This window comes from Manacus vitellinus, unplaced genomic scaffold (genome assembly GCF_001715985.3).
Source record: "Manacus vitellinus isolate BGI_N305 unplaced genomic scaffold, ASM171598v3 scaffold_60_pilon, whole genome shotgun sequence".
Classification (NCBI taxonomy): domain Eukaryota; kingdom Metazoa; phylum Chordata; class Aves; order Passeriformes; family Pipridae; genus Manacus; species Manacus vitellinus.
Window position 1 is genome coordinate 935,949 of NW_021940687.1, and position 19,343 is coordinate 955,291.

The window sequence follows — 19,343 nt, forward strand, 5'->3', positions numbered from 1 at the left end:
CTGTGGGGTGGGAGCAGCTGTCTTGCACCTGATCGGCCTCATGCAACCCTTTGCTGGAGCAGCCCAGTGGGGAGGCAAGGTAAGGCAGGGCGGAGGAGCCAGGTGAGGGAAGGTGGTGAGGTGTGGTGAGATCGTGTGGAACCACACACAGAGCAAGGCAGGGCCAAGGCAGCAGCCCCAACCTCCTCCCTACTTCCTGGGCTGCTGCAGGCAGAGCCCCAGGCTAGGAGGAGGCAGGTTCTGCCTATTCCATAAGGCTTCTAGAGAACAGTATACATTAACTCAGCCCTGCAGAGAGACCCTGATAAATTACAGAGCTGAGCAATCATCAACTGTATGAAGTTAAACAAGGAAAAGTGTCAAATTCTGCACCCGGGATGGGACAATCTGGGTGCCTGAAGACAGACTGGGGAATGAGATGCTGGAAAGCAGTGCCAGGAAAGGGACCTGGGAGTCCTCGTTGATGGCAAGTTGGACATGAGTCAGCAGTGCCCTGGCAGCCAGGAGGGCCAACCATGTCCTGGGGGGCATCAGGCTCAGCATTGCCAGCTGGTTGAGGAAGGCTCTGCTCTGCACTGGCGTGGCCTCACCTTGGATATTATGTGCAGTTTTGGGTGCCACAATACAAGAAAGATATTAAGCTATTACAGTGTCCAAAGAAGGGCAATGAAAATGGTGAAGAGTTTTGAGGGGAAACCATATGAGGAGCAGCTGAGTGCACTTGACCAGTTCAGCCCGGAGGAGACTGAGGGGAGACCTCTCTGCAGTTACAACTTCCTCATGAGGGGAAGAGGAGGGGCAAGCACTGATCTCCTCTCTGTCACAGAACCCGAGGGAATGGCCTGAAGTTGTGTCAGAGGAGGCTGAGGATGGATATTAGAAAAAGGTTTTTCTCCCAGAGGGTGGTTGGGCACTGAACAGGCTCCCCAGGGCAGTTGGCACAGCACCAAGGCTGACAGAGCTCAAGGCGCGTTTGGATGATACTCTGAGGCACATGGTGTGACTCGTGGGGATGGTTCTGTGCAGGCCCAGGAGTTGGACTCGGTGGTCCTTGCTGGTCCCTTCCAACTCAGGATATTCTGTGATTCTGCGAAATCATGGAGCCCCTGGTTACACAGCGCCAGCGTTTCTCGCCAGGGGGGCCCGGTAGGTGAAGGCGCTGCCACGCTCATCATGGCGGCAGAACCGAGGCCACCCGCCCGACATGGCGGCCGGGGCGGGACGCGCTGCCTCGATCCTCGCGGCGCTGCCCGCCGACCCCCGGACCCCCCCACCCCCGCCCCCGTGCAGCGGCCCCGAGGCCGCGGCCGCCTGGCGCGATGCGGTGACCGAGCGGCTCCCCCGCCGTCCATAGGAAGATGTCACCGGCCGCCCCGGAAGTGTTCGGGGAGGCGCCAACATGGCGTGGCGGTGCTGGGCCGCGCCGGGGTCCCGCGGCCGCACAGTACGGCCGGGGCGCAGGGAGGGAGGCAGGAGGCGAGAGGCGAGGCGAGGCGAGGCGAGGCGGCGACGAGGCGAAGGCGAGGCAGGCAAGGAAGGAAGCAGCTGGGGCGGGCGGTGCTGACGGTCCGCGTGTTTCCCCCGCAGGTCGCTGTGCTGCTGCTGCAGCCGCGGCGTGGTTTCCGCCGGGCGCGGCCGCGGCCCGAGGAGCCCCCGGCGACCGCGACCGAGGCGCCGCCCGCCCCGGCGCCCCGCGCCGCAGCCTCTGCCCGCCGTCGCCCACCGCCGCCGCCGGCCGCCCCTCGCCGCGCGGCTGGTCAAGCGCTCCTCTTCGCTGTCGGGGTAAGTGGCTCCTGCGGGGAGCGGGGTCGGCAGGGAGTGTGTTCCGTTTTTCTCAGTGGAATTCTGCTTTCTTGGATTTCGTTTCTCAGTACCTCAAAGTTAGTGCAAGGTTGTTGGCCAAATACTGTGCCGTTACACTGAGATAATACGAAGGAACTTCAGCTAAATCAATGGAAATGTTGTAAAGATATCCCAGTTTCACTCCATTTCAGCGAACTTAAATAATTTAATTTACGCATTTTCTTTGCGAACCTCTTTGATAAAGTATTATCTTGTGATACTTAGCATTTGGTAAACCTGAGGAAATAGCCTCAGGTTGTACCAGGGGAGGCTTAGATTAGATAGTAAGAAAATTTTTCACAGAAAGGGTTGTAAAGCTTTGGAACACGCTGCCCTGGGCAGCAGTTAAGTCACCATTCCTGCAAGTTTTCAAAAAACGTGGATATGGCACTTGAGGATATGGTTTAGTGGTAAACATGGTGTTGGTGGTGCTGGCTTGATGGTTGGACTTATGATCTTAAAGGTCTTTTCCATTATCCAGTTTCTATTATCCCTGTCCATCAGTGTTGCCCAGCTCCCATTGCCGTGGGGCTGAGCAGCTGGCACAGTGCATGGTGTTAGCCTGGGATGAGCCCAGCTGGAGCCCCAGGATGGAGCGGTTGTTGAGCCTTTGTCCGGTGTCGCCCAGTTTACAGGCTCGGCCTTCGGGTCCGCTGCCATCTGGCAGTATGAGTCACTCAAGTCGCGGGTCCAGACCTACTTCGAGGAAGCTCGAGCGGACTGGATGGATAAAATGCGGCCGCAGAAGAGAGGTGACTTCAGAAAGCAGGTACACAGCGCCAGGCCCAGGCTGCTCCCACATGGGTGGATTCCTGCAGGAGTGTCAGGCACAGCTGCATCCCTCCTCTGGTGTGAGCGCTGTTTGTGCAACAGATACTTGTCCTCGTTATTCTGCTTTGTAACTGATTCTCAGCAAATTACAGCAGATGCGTTTCCTTACAAGAAAAACTGCTAGAATTAGTTCCAGAAAACCGTGACTTACAATATCACTGTGAAAGGTATAGTGAAAAATAGAGAAAAATACTGCCTTCACCCAGAAATGCCGGAAAGGAGTTTGTATATCTAAACTAGGTACCACTTGTTTTTTCACCATAAAAAAACCCAAAACAAACATTCCTGCTATGTCTAAGTGTTCTCAGAAGTGAACATGAACTCCCAAAGAGGTCAGAGCTAGCTTAAATTCTGAACCTTAAGCATAAGATTTTTCAATGCTCTGGCTTCTGAAATGCATTTATATTTTCAGCCTCCAAAATCTGACAAATACGAGTGTTTAGAGGGCTTTTTTACTTTGAGAGCTGACATTTGCATGCCTTGGAGTTTGGACAGCAAGAACAAAATTAGTGCTGTGAGATTTGTTACAAATTTAGTTGGTATCCCCAAAGTATCAATCAATTAGTTTTTGATTAAGTATACATTAAACTAAACTAAACATGCATGTATGCTTTATGTTTCCTTCAATGTTACAGCTATGAGTTGTGATAGACCAGGCTTGATACTCTGTAAGGTCTGGTTGTCCAAGGGAAGTAGGACTGAGTGTGGAGCTGGAGAAGCTCAGGGTCCTGGGCAGGACACAGGAGCTGTGTTTATAATGTATATTGTGCACACTGGTACTGCTTTGGAAATGGGCATGTGGGATAACCCTGGTGGGCAGCTGAGCACCATGTGGCTGCTCACTCATGTCCCTCACAAACCCACAGTGGACTGAGGAAAGAGGAAAGGAGGAAGAATAGCAAGAAAACTAAGGGATAAAGATAAAACAACCACCAAAAAATTGTTCAGTAACTAGAAGACAAGAGAAGAAAAGTGATGTGAAGGCGGTTAGTCACAATCTCCTGTGGAAAGACCAGTGCCCAGCCAGTTGATGAGCAAAATATGCTAAATGTCCTAAAATCCCCTCTTTTGGGGGATTACATTATGTGGTAGGGAATATCTTTTTAGATATCAGTGGGTTAGTTCAGCTCATCTGCTCAATTGTATCCCCTCCCAGCCTATCACTGTCCCCTGTTCTGTCACTGCACAGGCAGAGTGAGAAATGGAAAAGGTCTTCATGTTGTGCAAATACCAGCAAAACCTAAAACATCAGTGTAGTATCAGTACTGTTTTGGTCAAAAATCTAAAACACAGCACCATGTATAAGCTGCTAGAAAGAAAATTAACTCTCGCACCATGCTTTCTTGCTTGGTGTATATGAACTGCAAGTGAGATTATGATCAGCACTTAATATTTTAAATAACTTTGGTTTTATACTTTTATTTTCCTTCAAAACCCAAAGGGGAAGATCTGGTGATTAGCTATCCAAAAAAGAAAACAAAACTGCCCTGTTGTTAATAAGCTTAAACTGCCAATCCCCATCTTCAACGGGTAAGCTCTATTTTTAAGAGTTCAGGATTCTCCCAGTTGCTTCTGAGGGCATCTAATTCTTGTATTTTAGAAAAGTCATGTTTGTTTAGTGTTATTATACTGGAGAACTGATATCTGTATCCTGTGCCAGAGAATTAAAAAGAAATGCAGTGAAGTTGTTACTTTGATATCAAATAGTGAATGCTTTGTTTCTTGCAGCATTATTTCCCCTGCCTCCAACTTGCAGATAATGTTAATGACAACTATCAGTATGGTTGGAAGGTCGTTGAGTTATCAACGAAATATTTGTGCAAAATGATTCTGAAAACTGAGGAGTGGAAAGGGGGGTGCAATTTATCTGTGGGCTGACTGCACTCAAAATAAACTTTTTCAGGGGTTTTAAACTTGGAGGAGGGCTGGGTGAGCTGGACGCAAGGGGGAATGGATTCCACATCTTGTGAGCCACCTCTGCAAAAGTGATCCTGGCACAAAAGTGGAATCTCTCAAAGGTGGGTGGTGTGATGTTAGACAGCATTAGGGTGAGGCTTAGTGGAGGCAGGATTTATGCTAACTTTGGCTAATCTGCTAAAGTAAGCATTATGGGCTAGATCCTTGTTTAATACAAGCAGGGTAAACTTATGAAGTTGTGTCAAAGGATATAAGTCCATTCTTTTTAAAGAAACTCTTCATCCATATTGGGGCATTTTATGAAGAAGAGGGTAGATAACTTTTCTTGAGTAAGGAAATTTCCACTTGAAAAGCCAAAGCAATCAGAAGTAAAAAAGTTTGAAACTGATTTACTTCACAGACTTCAAACAAATGCTTTCTATTCTTAAAAAAGGTACATAACCTTATTGACTGTTTTTGAAATTGCGGATACTTCCCAGTGGCATTGATGTACAACAATTCTGTTTCAGGTTAACAGCTGGTGGAATAGCCTGACTGAGGGTCAGCGGACTGTGACAGGTTTGTGTTAGCTTACAAGTATTAGACATTCACAGGAAGAGAAATATGGCAAACAGGTACAGTATGTTAAAACAGATGGCTTTCATACCACGTTTAGGTTGTTGGGCACAAAACATGTGTAAACTTACACCTGCACATACACTATTTCTGCTACACTTCCTTCTCACCAACTAGTTTTTGTATGCCTTTAAAAAATTCCTATTGATCTAGGTGAGGGAGTGTTGAGGATTAACTAGAATCCTCCCGCAGCAGCATTTTTCTCAGAAACTGTGAAAAACAGCAAATGCTTTTAGAAGGAATAGGTATATGTATTCCACTGATAGATGAAAATAAAATTTCCTCATAGTTACTTGCTTGCAGCATGTTGTGTAAAAAGTAGCAAAAATTATCCTATGCGCTTTCCTTTGGTATAAAGTAGCTTTGATTGGTTAACCCAGTGCCAGTTGAAATCCCCAAGGTAAATATGATATGTGAAAAGAACTTGATGAGAACTTGATTCAAATCCAGATGAAGTAGCTCTGCTCTATATGCTGTTATGTGTTCTACATTAAGTATTTACGGAATCTATATTAGCAGGTCGTTAGCATAAGGTGCTATTTCTATGTCATTTAACTTTTCTACAGAAGCATTTTGGAAAAAAAATTTCTACCAACTTTACTAAGCCTTGGAAGTGTTGACTCTCAGTTTAAGAATAGGTTGCATAAGTGCTGAATGTTTCGGGCCAGAACCATCTCAAGCCACTCAATTAACAAGTGCTGTCAGGAAGTTTTGTACAATGCTTTGAATCGCTTCAACGTGCAAGGCAGGTCCTGACATAGATACTGTGGGGCATTGAAAATTTATACAGTCTCTGTGTCCCTCAACATCAAGTTAATCTAAGGAGTAGTAGAAATTGTAGCTGGTAAAGCCTGAGCCATTCAGATACTTACCCTTGATTGCCATAACAGGGTTGGACTTACTGTACTGAAATTGCTGACAGTTCTGTAACAGTTTGGTTTGGCATTCAAGGAAAGTATTTCCTCTAATAGAGGAGCATGGTGCAATAGGATGGAGTATTGAAAGAAGAGATTATTGAAATTTTAATTCTAGGATATATGTGTCATAGCTTTTCACAGTCCTTGCATTTTGTTGCAAACTTCAAATGAGTCTAAGTATCTGAGATATACTGTTGTGTAAAGGAATCACAATTATTTTCCCCCTTAGTATTTCTAGCTATTATAAAACATATTAAATACATAACTGCTTGGACAGAAATAGGGAAGGCACTTTAAACAGGAAATAATAAATTGTCATTATGTTTCTAATAAATTACATTCTTATTTAAAGTAAGTATTCTTATTTAAAATAAAGACTTCAATAACATCTGTGAAGTAAAAAGCTGTGCATTTGCTGTCTCCCAAAGGTGATTATGCCCTAGCAATGCCAGTTCAACTTTCTGTACTTGATTTCTAAGCAGAATCTTTACAATTCCCTCTCCCAAAAATGGATAGGATGCGTACTGTGTGTTTGTAGGGCTCCCACAGTCTTCTTTCCTTATGCAGTTAAATGAAACTGTGCAGCAGACAGTGCCACTGGAGAATAAAAAGCTAGATGAGCAGGAAATGGGACCTCTTAGCTGGCTCCTATTTCGTTGATTCTGCAGTGGAATAGGAGTTTGAAACCATAGCTTGAATGTTCTCAGCACAGATTTTTCTGGACTATTGTGTTCATTACACTATATTAAAACATTTGCAATTAAATGCCATATTTTCTGAAAGACTTCCACTATGTAAATGTAGCTTTCAGTATTTTTCTTTGCTTTTTCTAAACTCTATGCAAAGTAAGAAGTGTATACTGCTTTTATGGAATTGTGAAGAAAAAGTATAATTCTTGTAGGCTTCCTTTTAAATACTTTTTTACAGTAACCACTACAGTGTGTTACATTCATAATTTGCTTTTATATTTATTTTTCTCTCTTAATAGGTATTATAGCTGCAAATGCCTTTGTATTCTGTTTGTGGAGGCTGCCCGGCATGCGACGGATTATGTTTACATATTTCACCTCAAATCCATCCTCCAGTAAGTGAACAGTAATTTAAGTGATTTTCCTCCGTAGGGATGTAATAGAAGGTCTGATGATACTGCAGAAGCTTCAGGTGGCACATGGCTCACTTGTAGCTCTGTCACCCACAAGCAATCTCAGTCGTGCCCAAACACATCGTTCTGTCTGGGCAGGAGATGGTTTAAGGGGAAAAAACTAGAAGCAATGGATCTGATTTTTTAAGACAAACTTTTGTCTTAAAAAACTGGTGCTTTTCTAAATATTGTAACACCAAAACTGTTGCTTGCTATCCGGCCTTTTCCTGCATTCAGTGGGATGCAGCCCCTACCTGTGTGAAGGTGAAGAGGCACTCCTCCCAGTGATTCGGACCCCAGCTGCTTTGCTGGACAGAGTGCAAATCAAGCCACTCTTTAGGAAGAAGAAAAATAAATTGTATTACATAATGCCATTCAAAAACTAGACTCAAAATGATTAATGTTCAGTGGGAGCAGATAGAACAGTCACAGGCATGTGCGCTTTTGTCCGTAGACAAACGTTAGTCTGTATGTTGTGTATGGGGTCCTTGTTTCAAAGCTTTGAGTCACATTAAAAAAAAACAAACTAAGCACAGACTTTTCTTTCACTGTGTGTGAAATGTATTGAAGAGATTAACTTAGGAAAGCAAGTTATGGTATTTAATAGCAGAACAATTGGTTTTCATTTCTACTGCAAAGAACTAAAAGGATGAGACAAATGTATTTGGAAAGTACTTCCTGCTATCCTCTTAATTTCTGCTGAAAAAGTGGAAATTCAGCTAGTTCCTCTACGGGCTCCAAAGCTAAAGATAGCTGTTATCCAGATCTGAGCATGTCACCCCAAACACTCATGTTTTAAATAATGCTGACCTTAAAACCTGCTAATTGGCTTGTTTGCATTTTCAGGGCTGTTGTTTCAGTGAGGAGAGCTAGTAGCTTTTTGAAAATAAAACTGGTTTTGATTTATGAGTTCATCTCTGTAGCAAGTTAATTTTATATAGCTTTCGCTATATACATATATAAATATATTTTTTTCCTTTTTCAAAGCATAGGACACATGTCATAAGATAAATGTTTTCTATGAAACAATCCCCTGTAGGTAACTAAGACAGTGCAGCTTGCATATCTCTGGGGTGTATGTTCTACCTTTCCAAAGGTGTTGAACGGAATTTGAAATTTGTTCTGTTTCTGGGTTTATATCGTAGCTTGTATTTGAGAATCCAAGCATAATTAGCCCCAGTATGTCTTGATAAATGTCTAGTTTGCATGCAAGTTGACATGTAAGTTGAAGTAAATTAAAGCACTGACTTCTTTATGTTCATTGTTTTTCTCTTTTGTAGAAGCCCTGTGTTCTCCCATGCTGCTCTCTACGTTTAGTCACTTCTCTCTGTTCCACATGGCAGCAAATATGTATGTTTTATGGAGTTTTTCCAGCAGCATTGTCTCTCTTCTGGGATGCGAGCAGTTCATTGCAGTATATCTTTCTGCTGGTAATATATAAAATATATACTTAAAAATATAAATATGTATTCATGCAAGGAAAGAGTGTGCATGGTTAACAGTCGTATGATGACTGATGGCCATTGCTCTATATTAAAAGCAGTACTTCTTTGCTGTTATACAGATTTTTGGTAGATTTAGGATACTGGGCTTCAAAATACCATGATAAAACCATGTCTGTTTTTAATTCATGCTTTGCTACCAAAATACAGACTTACGTAAGTTTTGTGAGAAAAGGTGACAGTTAGTTTGTGCTTTCTGATGCTTGTCTGCATTGCTAGCATTGTTTCCAATAGTAATTTCTCTTTTTTAGGGGTTATCTCCACTTTTGTCAGTTATGTTGCTAAAATGGCCACTGGAAGGTTTGAACCATCCCTTGGAGCTGTAAGTATCTTGGAATGTGAGAGACCTTGCAGTGATCTCTGAAGCCATTTTGAAAGTCTGCTGTATTTTTTAACCTGCTTAAAAGCCAAGAATATATGGGAGATAATGAAAATTAGGAAGGTTAACCAAAATCAAGTACCCAGGCAAGAACTGGTTCTCCTGTTCATCCAGTATGTTTGATTCTGCTGCAGCAGCCACCCAGAACTAATGCCACTTAATGCTAAGGGTTGTAAATAGGTCCTTAACAGCAGGACCTCTTGTGTCTGAGCAGATCAGTTATGTAACTTATTGTAGAAACAGTATTTCATAATTGTGTATCAGTCTTCTCTAATTGAAAATAGAATACTTTAGAAAGAGATATGTAATCAGACAATCAAACTCAGCGTGTGATCCCAGTGAAAGTTGTAGGGCATGCTGTGCAGGAAGGGCAGCACTCCTGCCAAAAATCTCACTGGATGAAAGATGTGAGGCAGGCTGAGGAGCTCTTGTGGTTGCGAGTTCTTTACAAGTGTTTTTAGTAGTAGAACGTTTTGAAACACTTAACTTGCTTTAAGTTTGAGATTAACATAGGCATTTGCTTCTTAACTTACTTTACTAAATAATTTTGATAAAAGCCAAAAGTTGGATTCTCATTTTTCTACTGAAATTAAAAAAAAAATCTGTTTAGCTGTGCAGCAGTTAGAATTTTTAAAAGTGCTGTGTATTGTCCCTTTATCTTATGAATAACTATGTCTGGAGCAAGTCACTTTCCCTTAGTCTTACTGATCTGAACTTACTGAAATTGCTACACATTGCATTAGTTTACTGTGTTCAGAATCTTTCCATTGTGATTATTTTATGGATACAAAACCCCATGGTCAATTTAGTACAGTCCAGGGAATTACTTGTTTCATTGACAAAAGATTTTTGTCCCTGTCCATCTGTTATTTTCCTTGATTTTGTACAAGCTTCAGAATTATTCCCTTCATTTGATTAATCTATGTTAGATTTCCAGGGCTTACTTGGGTGAAAGCACATTTACATAAATTGTTATCTTAAAAACAGGGGTGGGGGTGGGTATTTCTTAATTATGTAAGAGCATTTGAGGGATATTTTTTTTTCCCAGTACTTATAATTTCAGATATTGAAATGAAATAATGTTGTCTTGGTTTATTTTTATTTTGAACTTTGCTCTGGTGCTTTGTACTTAGAGTATTACCACAGAACTGCATTTGAAAATAAAAGCCCAAAAGGAAAAGGGGTTCACATGCAGGAAAATAATTTTTCCTTTATGTAACATCTCAGCTTACTTTGATGTCTTTTAATGTATTCCCAGTACTTATAATTTCAGATATTGAAATGAAATAATGTTGTCTTGGTTTATTTTTATTTTGAACTTTGCTCTGGTGCTTTGTACTTAGAGTATTACCACAGAACTGCATTTGAAAATAAAAGCCCAAAAGGAAAAGGGGTTCACATGCAGGAAAATAATTTTTCCTTTATGTAACATCTCAGCTTACTTTGATGTCTTTTAATGTATTTACAGTCAGGAGCTATAATGACTGTCCTTGCAGCCGTATGTACAAAGATGCCCGAAGCAAAACTGGCCATCATACTTCTTCCAATGTTCACATTTACAGCAGGAAGCGTAAGTGCCACTGAACTTCAAAGAAATTCTACTCTTTAAATAATTTCCCCATACCTCTCCAATATCTGAGCAGGTGTCCTCTTCTTTTGTGTTTCTAAGCTGTTAATTTTATTTTGAAAGAGAGTGCAGGTCATGAAAGTCGTGGGGACTAATCAGAATTGTTGCAACCTGGAAGTCACTACACCAGTGTGGAGTGAATTTAGAGCTATCCTAAATCCCATCATCCATGGGTCTGTTTCAAATCTGATCCCAAGAGGTGAAAGAAGTTGGGAGGGAGTCAGGTTTGCCTGTCTGAGGAAACCTTGCATCCACATCCTGTTCTTTCTGATGAGTGATATTTTTGGTAGCAGCACTAGTAACAGGCTAATCTAATACTGGCACACTGCCTTTAAAGAAAAGCTTCATTTCTCATGGGAGATAACATTCCAGCCCTGGAGGAATATTTGTCTCCTCTTTTAGATATCATCTTTTGATGCTTTTAAGAACACTTGTGGGATTAATAATAGACCACTGAAACTTTCCTTCGTGTGTAGTACTAGGACTCTTTTTTTTGTTTCATTAAGGTTTTTTATGCACATCCACTTCCACATTTAAGGAAAGCTGCTTATGTAGATCTTAACTTGTTTTAATAAGTTAATCATCTTTGGTCCTGTACTTAAAGTTGTTTTACTGCTTAAAGCAGTTAAGCCACATCATTCCAAGATCGTGAAATTTAATACTTTTTGTAAGGGAAACTTACATATTTGAACAAGTGTTCTTAGTTGTAGCCTTTGTGTTTTCCTTGCACTTCTGCTTGAGTGGATGTGGGTTTTTTGCATGCCACCCTTTAATGGTATCTTTCTTAGAAAAGATGGCCAGGGTAGAAATATTGGCAGAGCCACAGAGAGCGTTGCCATGATCAAGTACTCATTGCAACAGCAGAGCAAGAGCAATATTGGCTATTGCAGTAGGAATAATTTTAGCCCTTTTATGTAATTGTATGTAACTTTACATACTCCTTTAGCCTACCTTACCTATACTGTAATGGGCTTCTAAAATAAACAAGCCAATGTAGCAATAGAGCTGCTATTCTAATACATATTTTAAAGGAAAGAATTCCTGCCTAAAGTAACATTTAATCCTAACATTAAATCTGTTGGTCTTTATGAAATGGACCATCTAGTAAAATTTTGTGTATTGACAGTTATGGTGGCTTATGTCTCCTGAGGATGGTACACCATTGCTCATGTTAACTGTCATCCTGATTTTCTGTCTTCTAACAAACATACCCTTTAGAACTAGAGTGTGATGATCAATTTATGTCAGATAACAGGGTCTGCCCCACATGTTCCATCCACTAGAGGGTTGAGTTTGGGAGGACAGATGCACATAAATCTAAGCTACATCAGAATTAGAGAATGAGAATGCTGCAATTACATGTTTTGTGGTGTCTTTTATAGCATGTACTCTTTCAGGTAACTTCTGTCTTTTTCCTGATCTGAATTTGAAATGTATTTTGTTTGAAAAGGACACATTCCTACCCTGCACTATTCTGTAGATGCTCAGGTCTATTTTCACAGCACAGTACAGCTGAGGAATGAGTATGTTGTTTTAAAACAATGTATTTTTTATAGTGATTCATTTGATATAAAATATATATGATGTTTGTTGATCCCAAATACTTGCTCTGTGCCAGAATAGAAAACTGTTATCAGTGGCCATTTTTTGTGCTGTGACCGGTCCTGTCCATTCCATGTTCTCTTCCTTTCTAGGCTTTAAAAGCCATAATTGCATTTGACACTGCAGGACTTGCTTTAGGCTGGAGACTTTTTGACCATGCTGCACACCTTGGGGGAGCTCTCTTTGGAATGTAAGTCTGTATTTACTAACTTGTGTTTGTTTTGTATTTAAATCAATCCTGTATTTTTTCCTCTTCACTTCCTATTATTACTGAAGTACAGTGGTTTTTTTTGAAAGTTTTCTTAACTAGCATTGAATACAACTCACTGTTGTTCTTGTAGTGCTATAAAATTCTGTGGAAAATGCTGTTAACAGAGGCTTAGGACTGGAAGAATTGAGCTGAACTGCCTTAGAATCATAGATTACATGTAAGGTTTTCCTGTCACCATAACCTGAGCTGGCTAGCTGTCCAGCTCTTCCCAGAACATTGAAGAGAGTCACAAGGCAGAAAAGATTCTCACGAAACAGCATGGACAAATTAAAATAACTTTAAACAGCTAAGAAAATGCCTTTGTCTCAGTGTTTTTCCTCTAATTGCCAATTTAGAGAGAGCTACAGAGTTAATATAAGCACAGGCCAAATTCCTTTGGGCAGCCTGTACTGCTGTTTTCTCAGTGTTGTTGCGCTGCCTTTGTGTGGACCTTTCCTAATTAGTAAGAACTACTAGAAACAAGTTTGTAAGAAGCAGTTCTGTATTGTTCCATGTTTCAACTACATTGCGAGTTTTTTCCCTTCAACCCAATTGCAGCATTGTCTTAATTGGCACACGATTGCTAAGAGCCTTTTTAAACATGTTAGGTAGGCATTTGAAAAGCCTGCCTGAGATTTCACTAGGCCAGATTTAACGGCAAACCGGTTTGTAGACCAAAGTATTTGCCATGTCTTGGCTTTGGTGTCAGTAAGTTCTGTGCTGCAGTCTCCTCCCCTTCTCTGGCATCACAAGTGAATGAACAATCTGCATTATAATGCAGATTCACATACTGAAAAAGGATGGCAGTTGCAGTAAAAACTATCTTGAGTTGACAAGTCTCTTGCTTTCCTCACCTACACTGTTTTACCTGTTTGTTCTACTCTGTGATCATTTTGGTCACTTTATCCTAAAACAGGGCCTTTATTTAGGGCATGTGTTGAATGGCCAAAGTATTTTTTATATATTGCCTCCCAGACAGTTGTCTGCTTTGGAAAGTGACCAGTTTCCCTGAGAAAAGTGCTTTTGTTGTTCAGGACTCAGGTGTGGAGTCAGGTTTGTGGGAGAACCTTCAACCTATTTCCATGTGGTTGCTTCTCCTCATGCCTCTCCTCTGCACCATAACCTCCCTTATCACGTATGTTGATATTCATATATCAGAATATATAGTTGTCTATGAATATAAATTAAGCTAGAACACTTAGATAGATTAAATCTTCATTTAGATGCTTATGGAAGAAAATGCACTTTGAGTGGAATGTGGCTGTTCATTATGGGGCAGTTGTATTTTTGTAGGAGAAAACCACTTTTATTTGGTGTTGTCAGTAAAGATTAGCACAAGCAACAGAACTGTTTTAACAGTCTCCTAAGTGGAGGTAGTTTTATGTGTCTTTTTAAGAAATCACAAAATCACAAGATTAAAGGCATGAAAAAACTATTCATTCTCAGGACTGAAATAAGCAAGAACACAAAGTAAACTGTTTGGAGTCAAGAGAACAAGTGGCTTACCTGCCACTTTCCAAACATGTTGTTCTTTGTGCCTCAGTTTATCTTGTCTTCTATACCAAGCTTGTACTTGGTTTTAGTGATCAACCTATTCTTTCTCAGATGCAAAGAAAAGTTGCAGTTAATTTTAACTATTATTTTCTTTCTCAGGTGGTACGTGACTTATGGCCATGAGCTCATATGGAAGAACAGAGAACCACTGGTGAAAGCTTGGCATGAATTGAGGACAAAGAACGCAGGAAAGGGAGGAGGTGGAAGATCTAGCTGATTCTAATACTAGAGGTTCCTTGTGCCCAAGTGGTATATTACTTGAAGATGTGGGACTGAATTGGTTTTGAAGGGCTTTTTTGCTACTCCACATTAAGCCTCTGAGGAGCTGAAGTTTCTAATGTAACAAAATTATGTTACAAAAACGCATATCCGTAGAAAATGAACTCTGACGAAGGTGGAACAATAAAGGTTTTTATCCTATTGCTTTCTGAGGTAACAGTCTGCATTACATTTTTAAAGGTATAATAAAACATGTTTTTCAATTAAGTGATGTAAATCTCTGTCCACAAAAAAACCCCTTCAAAATGTAGTACAGCTGGTTAATACTTAGGAAAATAAACTGAGGAAGTTATTGAATCACAAACCCCCCTAATGTCTGCCAGATAACACAAGGTGCTTTCTTAGAAGGCAAGCTTTAGACAAGTTGGACTCAACATAAGGCTAAGGTGGTGAACTTCAGTGGTCTTCATTGTTGGAAGGATTGGATGAGAGGAGCCAAAGGTCTCTTTTGTTCTTAGTCTTGAAATACTCAAAGCAATACTGGATTGTTTGCCAACGTTTATGTACTATTTAATGGTCCGCCTTTTTTTGTTAGCTGTGGCTTATTCAACTAGTGTTTTTCATTTCTATACACTTCCATGGTGCTTTCACATCTTGGATTTTACTATAATGGTATCTTTTTCATAATTATGTGCAGGGGAAGAATGACATACTGTGGTTTTTGATATTCTGCCATAAGTTATACTGCTTTCTGGGTTCTTTCACTACATTAATTTGGGGGTGGGGTGAGGGGATGTTCTTTAAGTTGTGCTTTATTGTTAGTTCCATTTAAGGTCCTTCTTCAGATTTTAAAACTAACATTTGGTTCAGAATCTGATAGTACTAGAAAATAAGCAGATTCAGCAAAACTAGGTGAAATCAGCAACACCATAGCCATAACAACCATGATCCCTGAGATCAGAAACACCATAACCAGAAGTAACTACTAAAGTAAACATGAGGGTAGTACCATGACTAATGTTCCTATTTTACAAATAAAAACAAAAACTTGATTTGGGGTATGCTGCTGCTCTGTGCCTGTCCTGCAAGGATAATACTGAACCCCTTGCAAAAGGCTACAGAATCTTCCCAAATAAAAACTGGTGGGTTCAAGCTCTTAACTCCTCCCTGTAATCAGAGTTAGTCATTCCAGATGGACTGACCTGCCAAAGAACATGCTGCATTTGTAAGAAGCAACTTGTAGGTTTTTTACTTTACAATAATGCCTTGCAGAAAATACATTTCCTGTGGGGATAAAGAATACTTAATGCTAAGTGGTATCAGTTTTAATAAGTGATGGAATAAAAAATTGCTGTAAATGCCCTTATTGTCCCAGGCCAGTGCTTGTCCAATTTTTTTTCTCCCTTGGAAAAATGAGACATTTGAGGATTTGTTACTCTATGTGCCTGTCAACTTAAACACTTAAAAAAAATGAAGGCGCGGGAGTACCTGATACTCCTTTGCTCTGCTCCAAAAATTTTCTGACTTTCATTTTTAATCTGTCACGTCCCCCTTTCCTACTTTGTTTTGTGATCCTCAGGACTAGTACGCCCGTTTTCAGGGCTTCAGCCACAGTGCAGCCCTGCCTGCCGCAGAGAGAGGGCGGCCGGACACAGCGAGCGCACTGCTCAGCACAGCCGGGGGGGCCAGCAGTGTCAGAAGATGCACTGAACGGGCTCATCCCACGGGAGCATTTCATGCCAAAGAAGCTCAAAAGCCATAGCTCAGAGTATTTCACATGGTGGGTTTATCTATCTATTGTTGTCCTTGCCCACTTCCTTTTATTTTTACCTGCTTTTTCTTCCTTGCGTTACTTCTTGTCCGTTCAACAACTTATCTAGTCCCTTCAACAATTAGGTATTTGCTGAGAGTTTTTCAGAGATCCTAGCTGAAAGCAGGGAGTAATATTGCAGGAAATACAGTGTGTAAGCCCTGAAAGACATTATCTTTTACAAGTCTAGAAGGATAAGCCGAAGTTGCTGTTAAGTTCTTCAACATAGCAGCCAGTACCTCAGAGAAGTCATGCCCCTGTATCGCTACCGAGAGTGAAGAGACTCGTGGTACACCCCCCAAGGCAGTGTGGTGTTGCTGCACCCTTTCAGCTTGCAGAAAGGGACATAAAGCACCTGAAAAATCATCCTGGAACCACCACAGAGGTTTGGAAGTCACCAGCTTTTCAGACGGTGGCTGTGGCTTGAGGGTCTCATGCCTAACCCCTAACCTTAGGTTTAAGAGCATTCACCCTTCAACAACCTGTTCAATGTATCCTCTGTTATAGAAACCCTAGAGGTGTGTAACATATGTAAGGCTGTACAAAAATCTTCATGTGGTTGTGCAGTTGTTTGCACCTGAACCTTTGTGCAGCATTGTCTGGCAAAGGCAAACTGTCTTCTCTGGTCCAAAATTACCTTAAAACTGCAATAGGAAAGTCAACTCTTAAGTCAGTCAGACAAGGAATCATGACAGCTCACTAGACTAAATAAGATACCTTTCTGGCAAGCAAATACCCTTCTTGCAAAATCTGGCATCAGCATGTCAGTATCTCAGTATTTAGTCACACGTTTGAATGACAAATTAGAAGAATGAAAAAAACCCCAAACTAAAACCCCAACCCTAGAAAAAAAAACAACAAAAAGGACCAATCACATGGAAGGCTTTTCAAAGAGATTATTGTGAATAAAAATACAATGTGGTGATTATGCAGACAGTTGGCAGAGACAACAGCTAGTGTTTGTGTAGGAAAACAGCAGTAAGTATAAAGTCATGGTTAGTCATGTAGAGATACAATCCTTCACCTTTTTTCAGTGGCTTTAAAGTCTGCTTTGGCCTTGCCATGTTTAAGGAATATTTTATTTCAGTGATCTGCCCTATTTGGAGTTTCATTTTAGTATTAAAACTAATTTAGAGTTTTCAGCCCCCATTCCTGGCAGCAAGAGCTGTTTTGCTTTCTGATTTGATGGGTTTTCTTTGTCTTACTGTTGCAGTATTCCTCCCCCCTTCCCCCCAGCTTTTAATCATGACAAATCTTCTAAATGCAGGCAACTTTTTAATCTCATCCAGCATCTTCTGGTTTTCTTGTCTGTGTTAGCCTTTGTGCCAGTTTCATCCTACAGGCTGTGATGAGCAGCTGCTCCAAGCACTCCCTGGTGCTGTAGGTGGGCTCTGGGACATGCATTGCCAGAGCTGAATTCAGTACTAGGAGGTGGCAGGCCCAGGATGAGCAGAGACATCCGATTTATTCTATCATGTATTTTGTTAAGTCAGGCCTAGGAACAAGGATCAGAGCATCATTTGTACTGTGCCACAGATAACATGATAAAGCAGATGTTCTGCTTTCTCCCATGGCTGTAAAGTCTATTTCTCTTTACCAGATATGATTTATTTTAAAAATTACAATGTAGAACAGAGCAGTTCTAAAAAAACAAGAGCAGCAGAAAATTAAGAAATGTCTCCCTGCATATTCCTAAAAGTATGTTTGTGGCTTTTTCAGACAACAAATTAAACACAGCATCCAATAGCCTAAATGGTTTTGTGACAAGAGTTCTGTGTGGGACCAAAATGTTTTTACCTGAAATTTCCGAGTCTCCTTGCCCCAACGAACTTGTGAGGGTGAGGGGGTGGTGATGAAATCAAAGCTGCTAGTAGCATTGACAACTGCCAAAGCAGGTATTTGGGACAACAGGGTCATCTGTGAAGGAATTGCTTCTTATCCTTTGTTGACTGTGTTTCAGAGAGAGGCCAAACACTCAAGGGGAGGTTCTGCCCCAGCCCATACCCACATTTCTAGCCTTTCTCCCTGCCAGAAGCAAGTGCAAATCTGAACTGAGATGCTAATACACTACAGATACAGTACTGCTCAGCTGAAACAAAGCAGTTGATCTTAACCTTCTCAAGTTTCACTGCATAATTATTTTCTTAATAATGCTTCATAGAATAGAATGTTTGGTTTGGGTTGGAAGGGACCTTAAAGATAGTCTAGTTCCAACACCCCCACAATGGGCAGGGAACCTTCCACTAGACCAGGTTGCTCAAAGCCCCATCCAACGCTGAATGTTTCCAGGGATGGAACAGCCAGAGATCTGGGCAACCTGTTGCCAGTGCCTCACCACCCTCACAGGGAAGAATGTCTTCTTGATATCTAATCTAATCTTCCAGTTTAAAGCCATTACACCTATCTTATCAGATAATCACCCGTAACTAGAGTATATGATTTTCTAACAGGAGGGATCTCAGTTTATCTGCATTCTTCACTTCTAAAGCCTTATATTTCATAGTTTGGTGACCCTCTGGGAGATTCAGCTTCCTCTGTAATAACACACTGAATGGGAAACTGGGGAGGAGCATTATGGCCCGTAGCCACTTATTACATAAGACGTAAAATTTCAAAAGCCCGGCTTATCCCCGATGTAATTCCGTCAGTTTCACTGTTTTGTGCCAGGACTGTTTGGTTTTGAACCTGAATGTACAAAAGGAAAGCTGTAATTTGCAGTCTCTGGCAAACAGTAAAGAAGGTTGGTCCTGTATTAGGATACATGGATGCTTGGATTTTGGTCAATAGGAGGAGGTATTTTAAAAGTGAAGTGGTTAAACTGTTAATGTAAATGGAGGGAGGGAGATTAAGAGAGGTGGGGTTTTGCACGCAGCTATTGGAAACTAACACTGCAAGGCTGCTGTTTCTCATCCGGATCACTTATTTTTTAAACGCCAGGTTTCATATACAAACGCTTTCTCTAATCATGAGTGGTGACGATTATACCCCTCGAGGGTATAACTGAGCAGCACCAACCATCTACAGCGGAGCAGCGCTCCTCGCCTGGCCGGTGCCCGTGACTGGGCGCGCTTCGGCGCTGCCGGGCACGGAGCGGCTCCCGAAGCAGCGGCACAGACAGCGGCTCTCGGCGGCGCACG

At 41.5% G+C, this 19,343-nt stretch overlaps 2 protein-coding genes across 3 annotated transcripts in view; one reads left to right on the top strand and one right to left on the bottom strand.

Annotated features, from left to right (window-relative positions):
- Positions 1 to 1,729: 1,729 nt before the first annotated feature.
- Positions 1,730 to 14,608, top strand: PARL (presenilin associated rhomboid like). 2 transcript variants are annotated; one of them, XM_018083153.2, is made up of 9 exons: positions 1,730 to 1,782; positions 2,471 to 2,611; positions 5,100 to 5,148; positions 7,111 to 7,206; positions 8,544 to 8,693; positions 9,017 to 9,087; positions 10,613 to 10,714; positions 12,466 to 12,563; positions 14,277 to 14,608. In XM_018083153.2, the coding sequence occupies exons 2-9, from the start codon at positions 2,567 to 2,569 to the stop codon at positions 14,392 to 14,394; spliced, it is 729 nt and encodes a 242-aa protein (XP_017938642.1). In that variant the 5' UTR covers positions 1,730 to 1,782; positions 2,471 to 2,566; the 3' UTR covers positions 14,395 to 14,608. The 2 variants fall into 2 exon arrangements, with proteins under 2 accessions (XP_017938642.1, XP_017938643.1); XM_018083154.2 differs by lacking the exons at positions 1,730 to 1,782; positions 2,471 to 2,611 and adding an exon at positions 4,556 to 4,691 and having other exon boundaries at positions 14,277 to 14,601.
- A 3,025-nt stretch (positions 14,609 to 17,633) lies between these two features.
- YEATS2 (YEATS domain containing 2) overlaps positions 17,634 to 19,343 on the bottom strand; it is a 68,712-nt gene continuing 67,002 nt past the window's right edge. Inside the window, exon 30 of the mRNA XM_018083124.2 lies at positions 17,634 to 17,701. Coding sequence (XP_017938613.2) covers positions 17,671 to 17,701 — 31 coding nt within the window. The 3' untranslated portion in view covers positions 17,634 to 17,670. The remainder of the gene's footprint in view (positions 17,702 to 19,343) is intronic.

Bases quoted from the DNA above. Each gene is read 5' to 3' on its own strand.
- PARL (XM_018083153.2), top strand. From the start codon at position 2,567: ATGGATAAAATGCGGCCGCAGAAGAGAGGTGACTTCAGAAAGCAG. The intron at 10,715-12,465 runs GTAAGTGCCACT...CTTCCTTTCTAG, and splicing joins TCACATTTACAGCAGGAAGC to GCTTTAAAAGCCATAATTGC. The intron at 12,564-14,276 runs GTAAGTCTGTAT...TTTCTTTCTCAG, and splicing joins GGGGGAGCTCTCTTTGGAAT to GTGGTACGTGACTTATGGCC.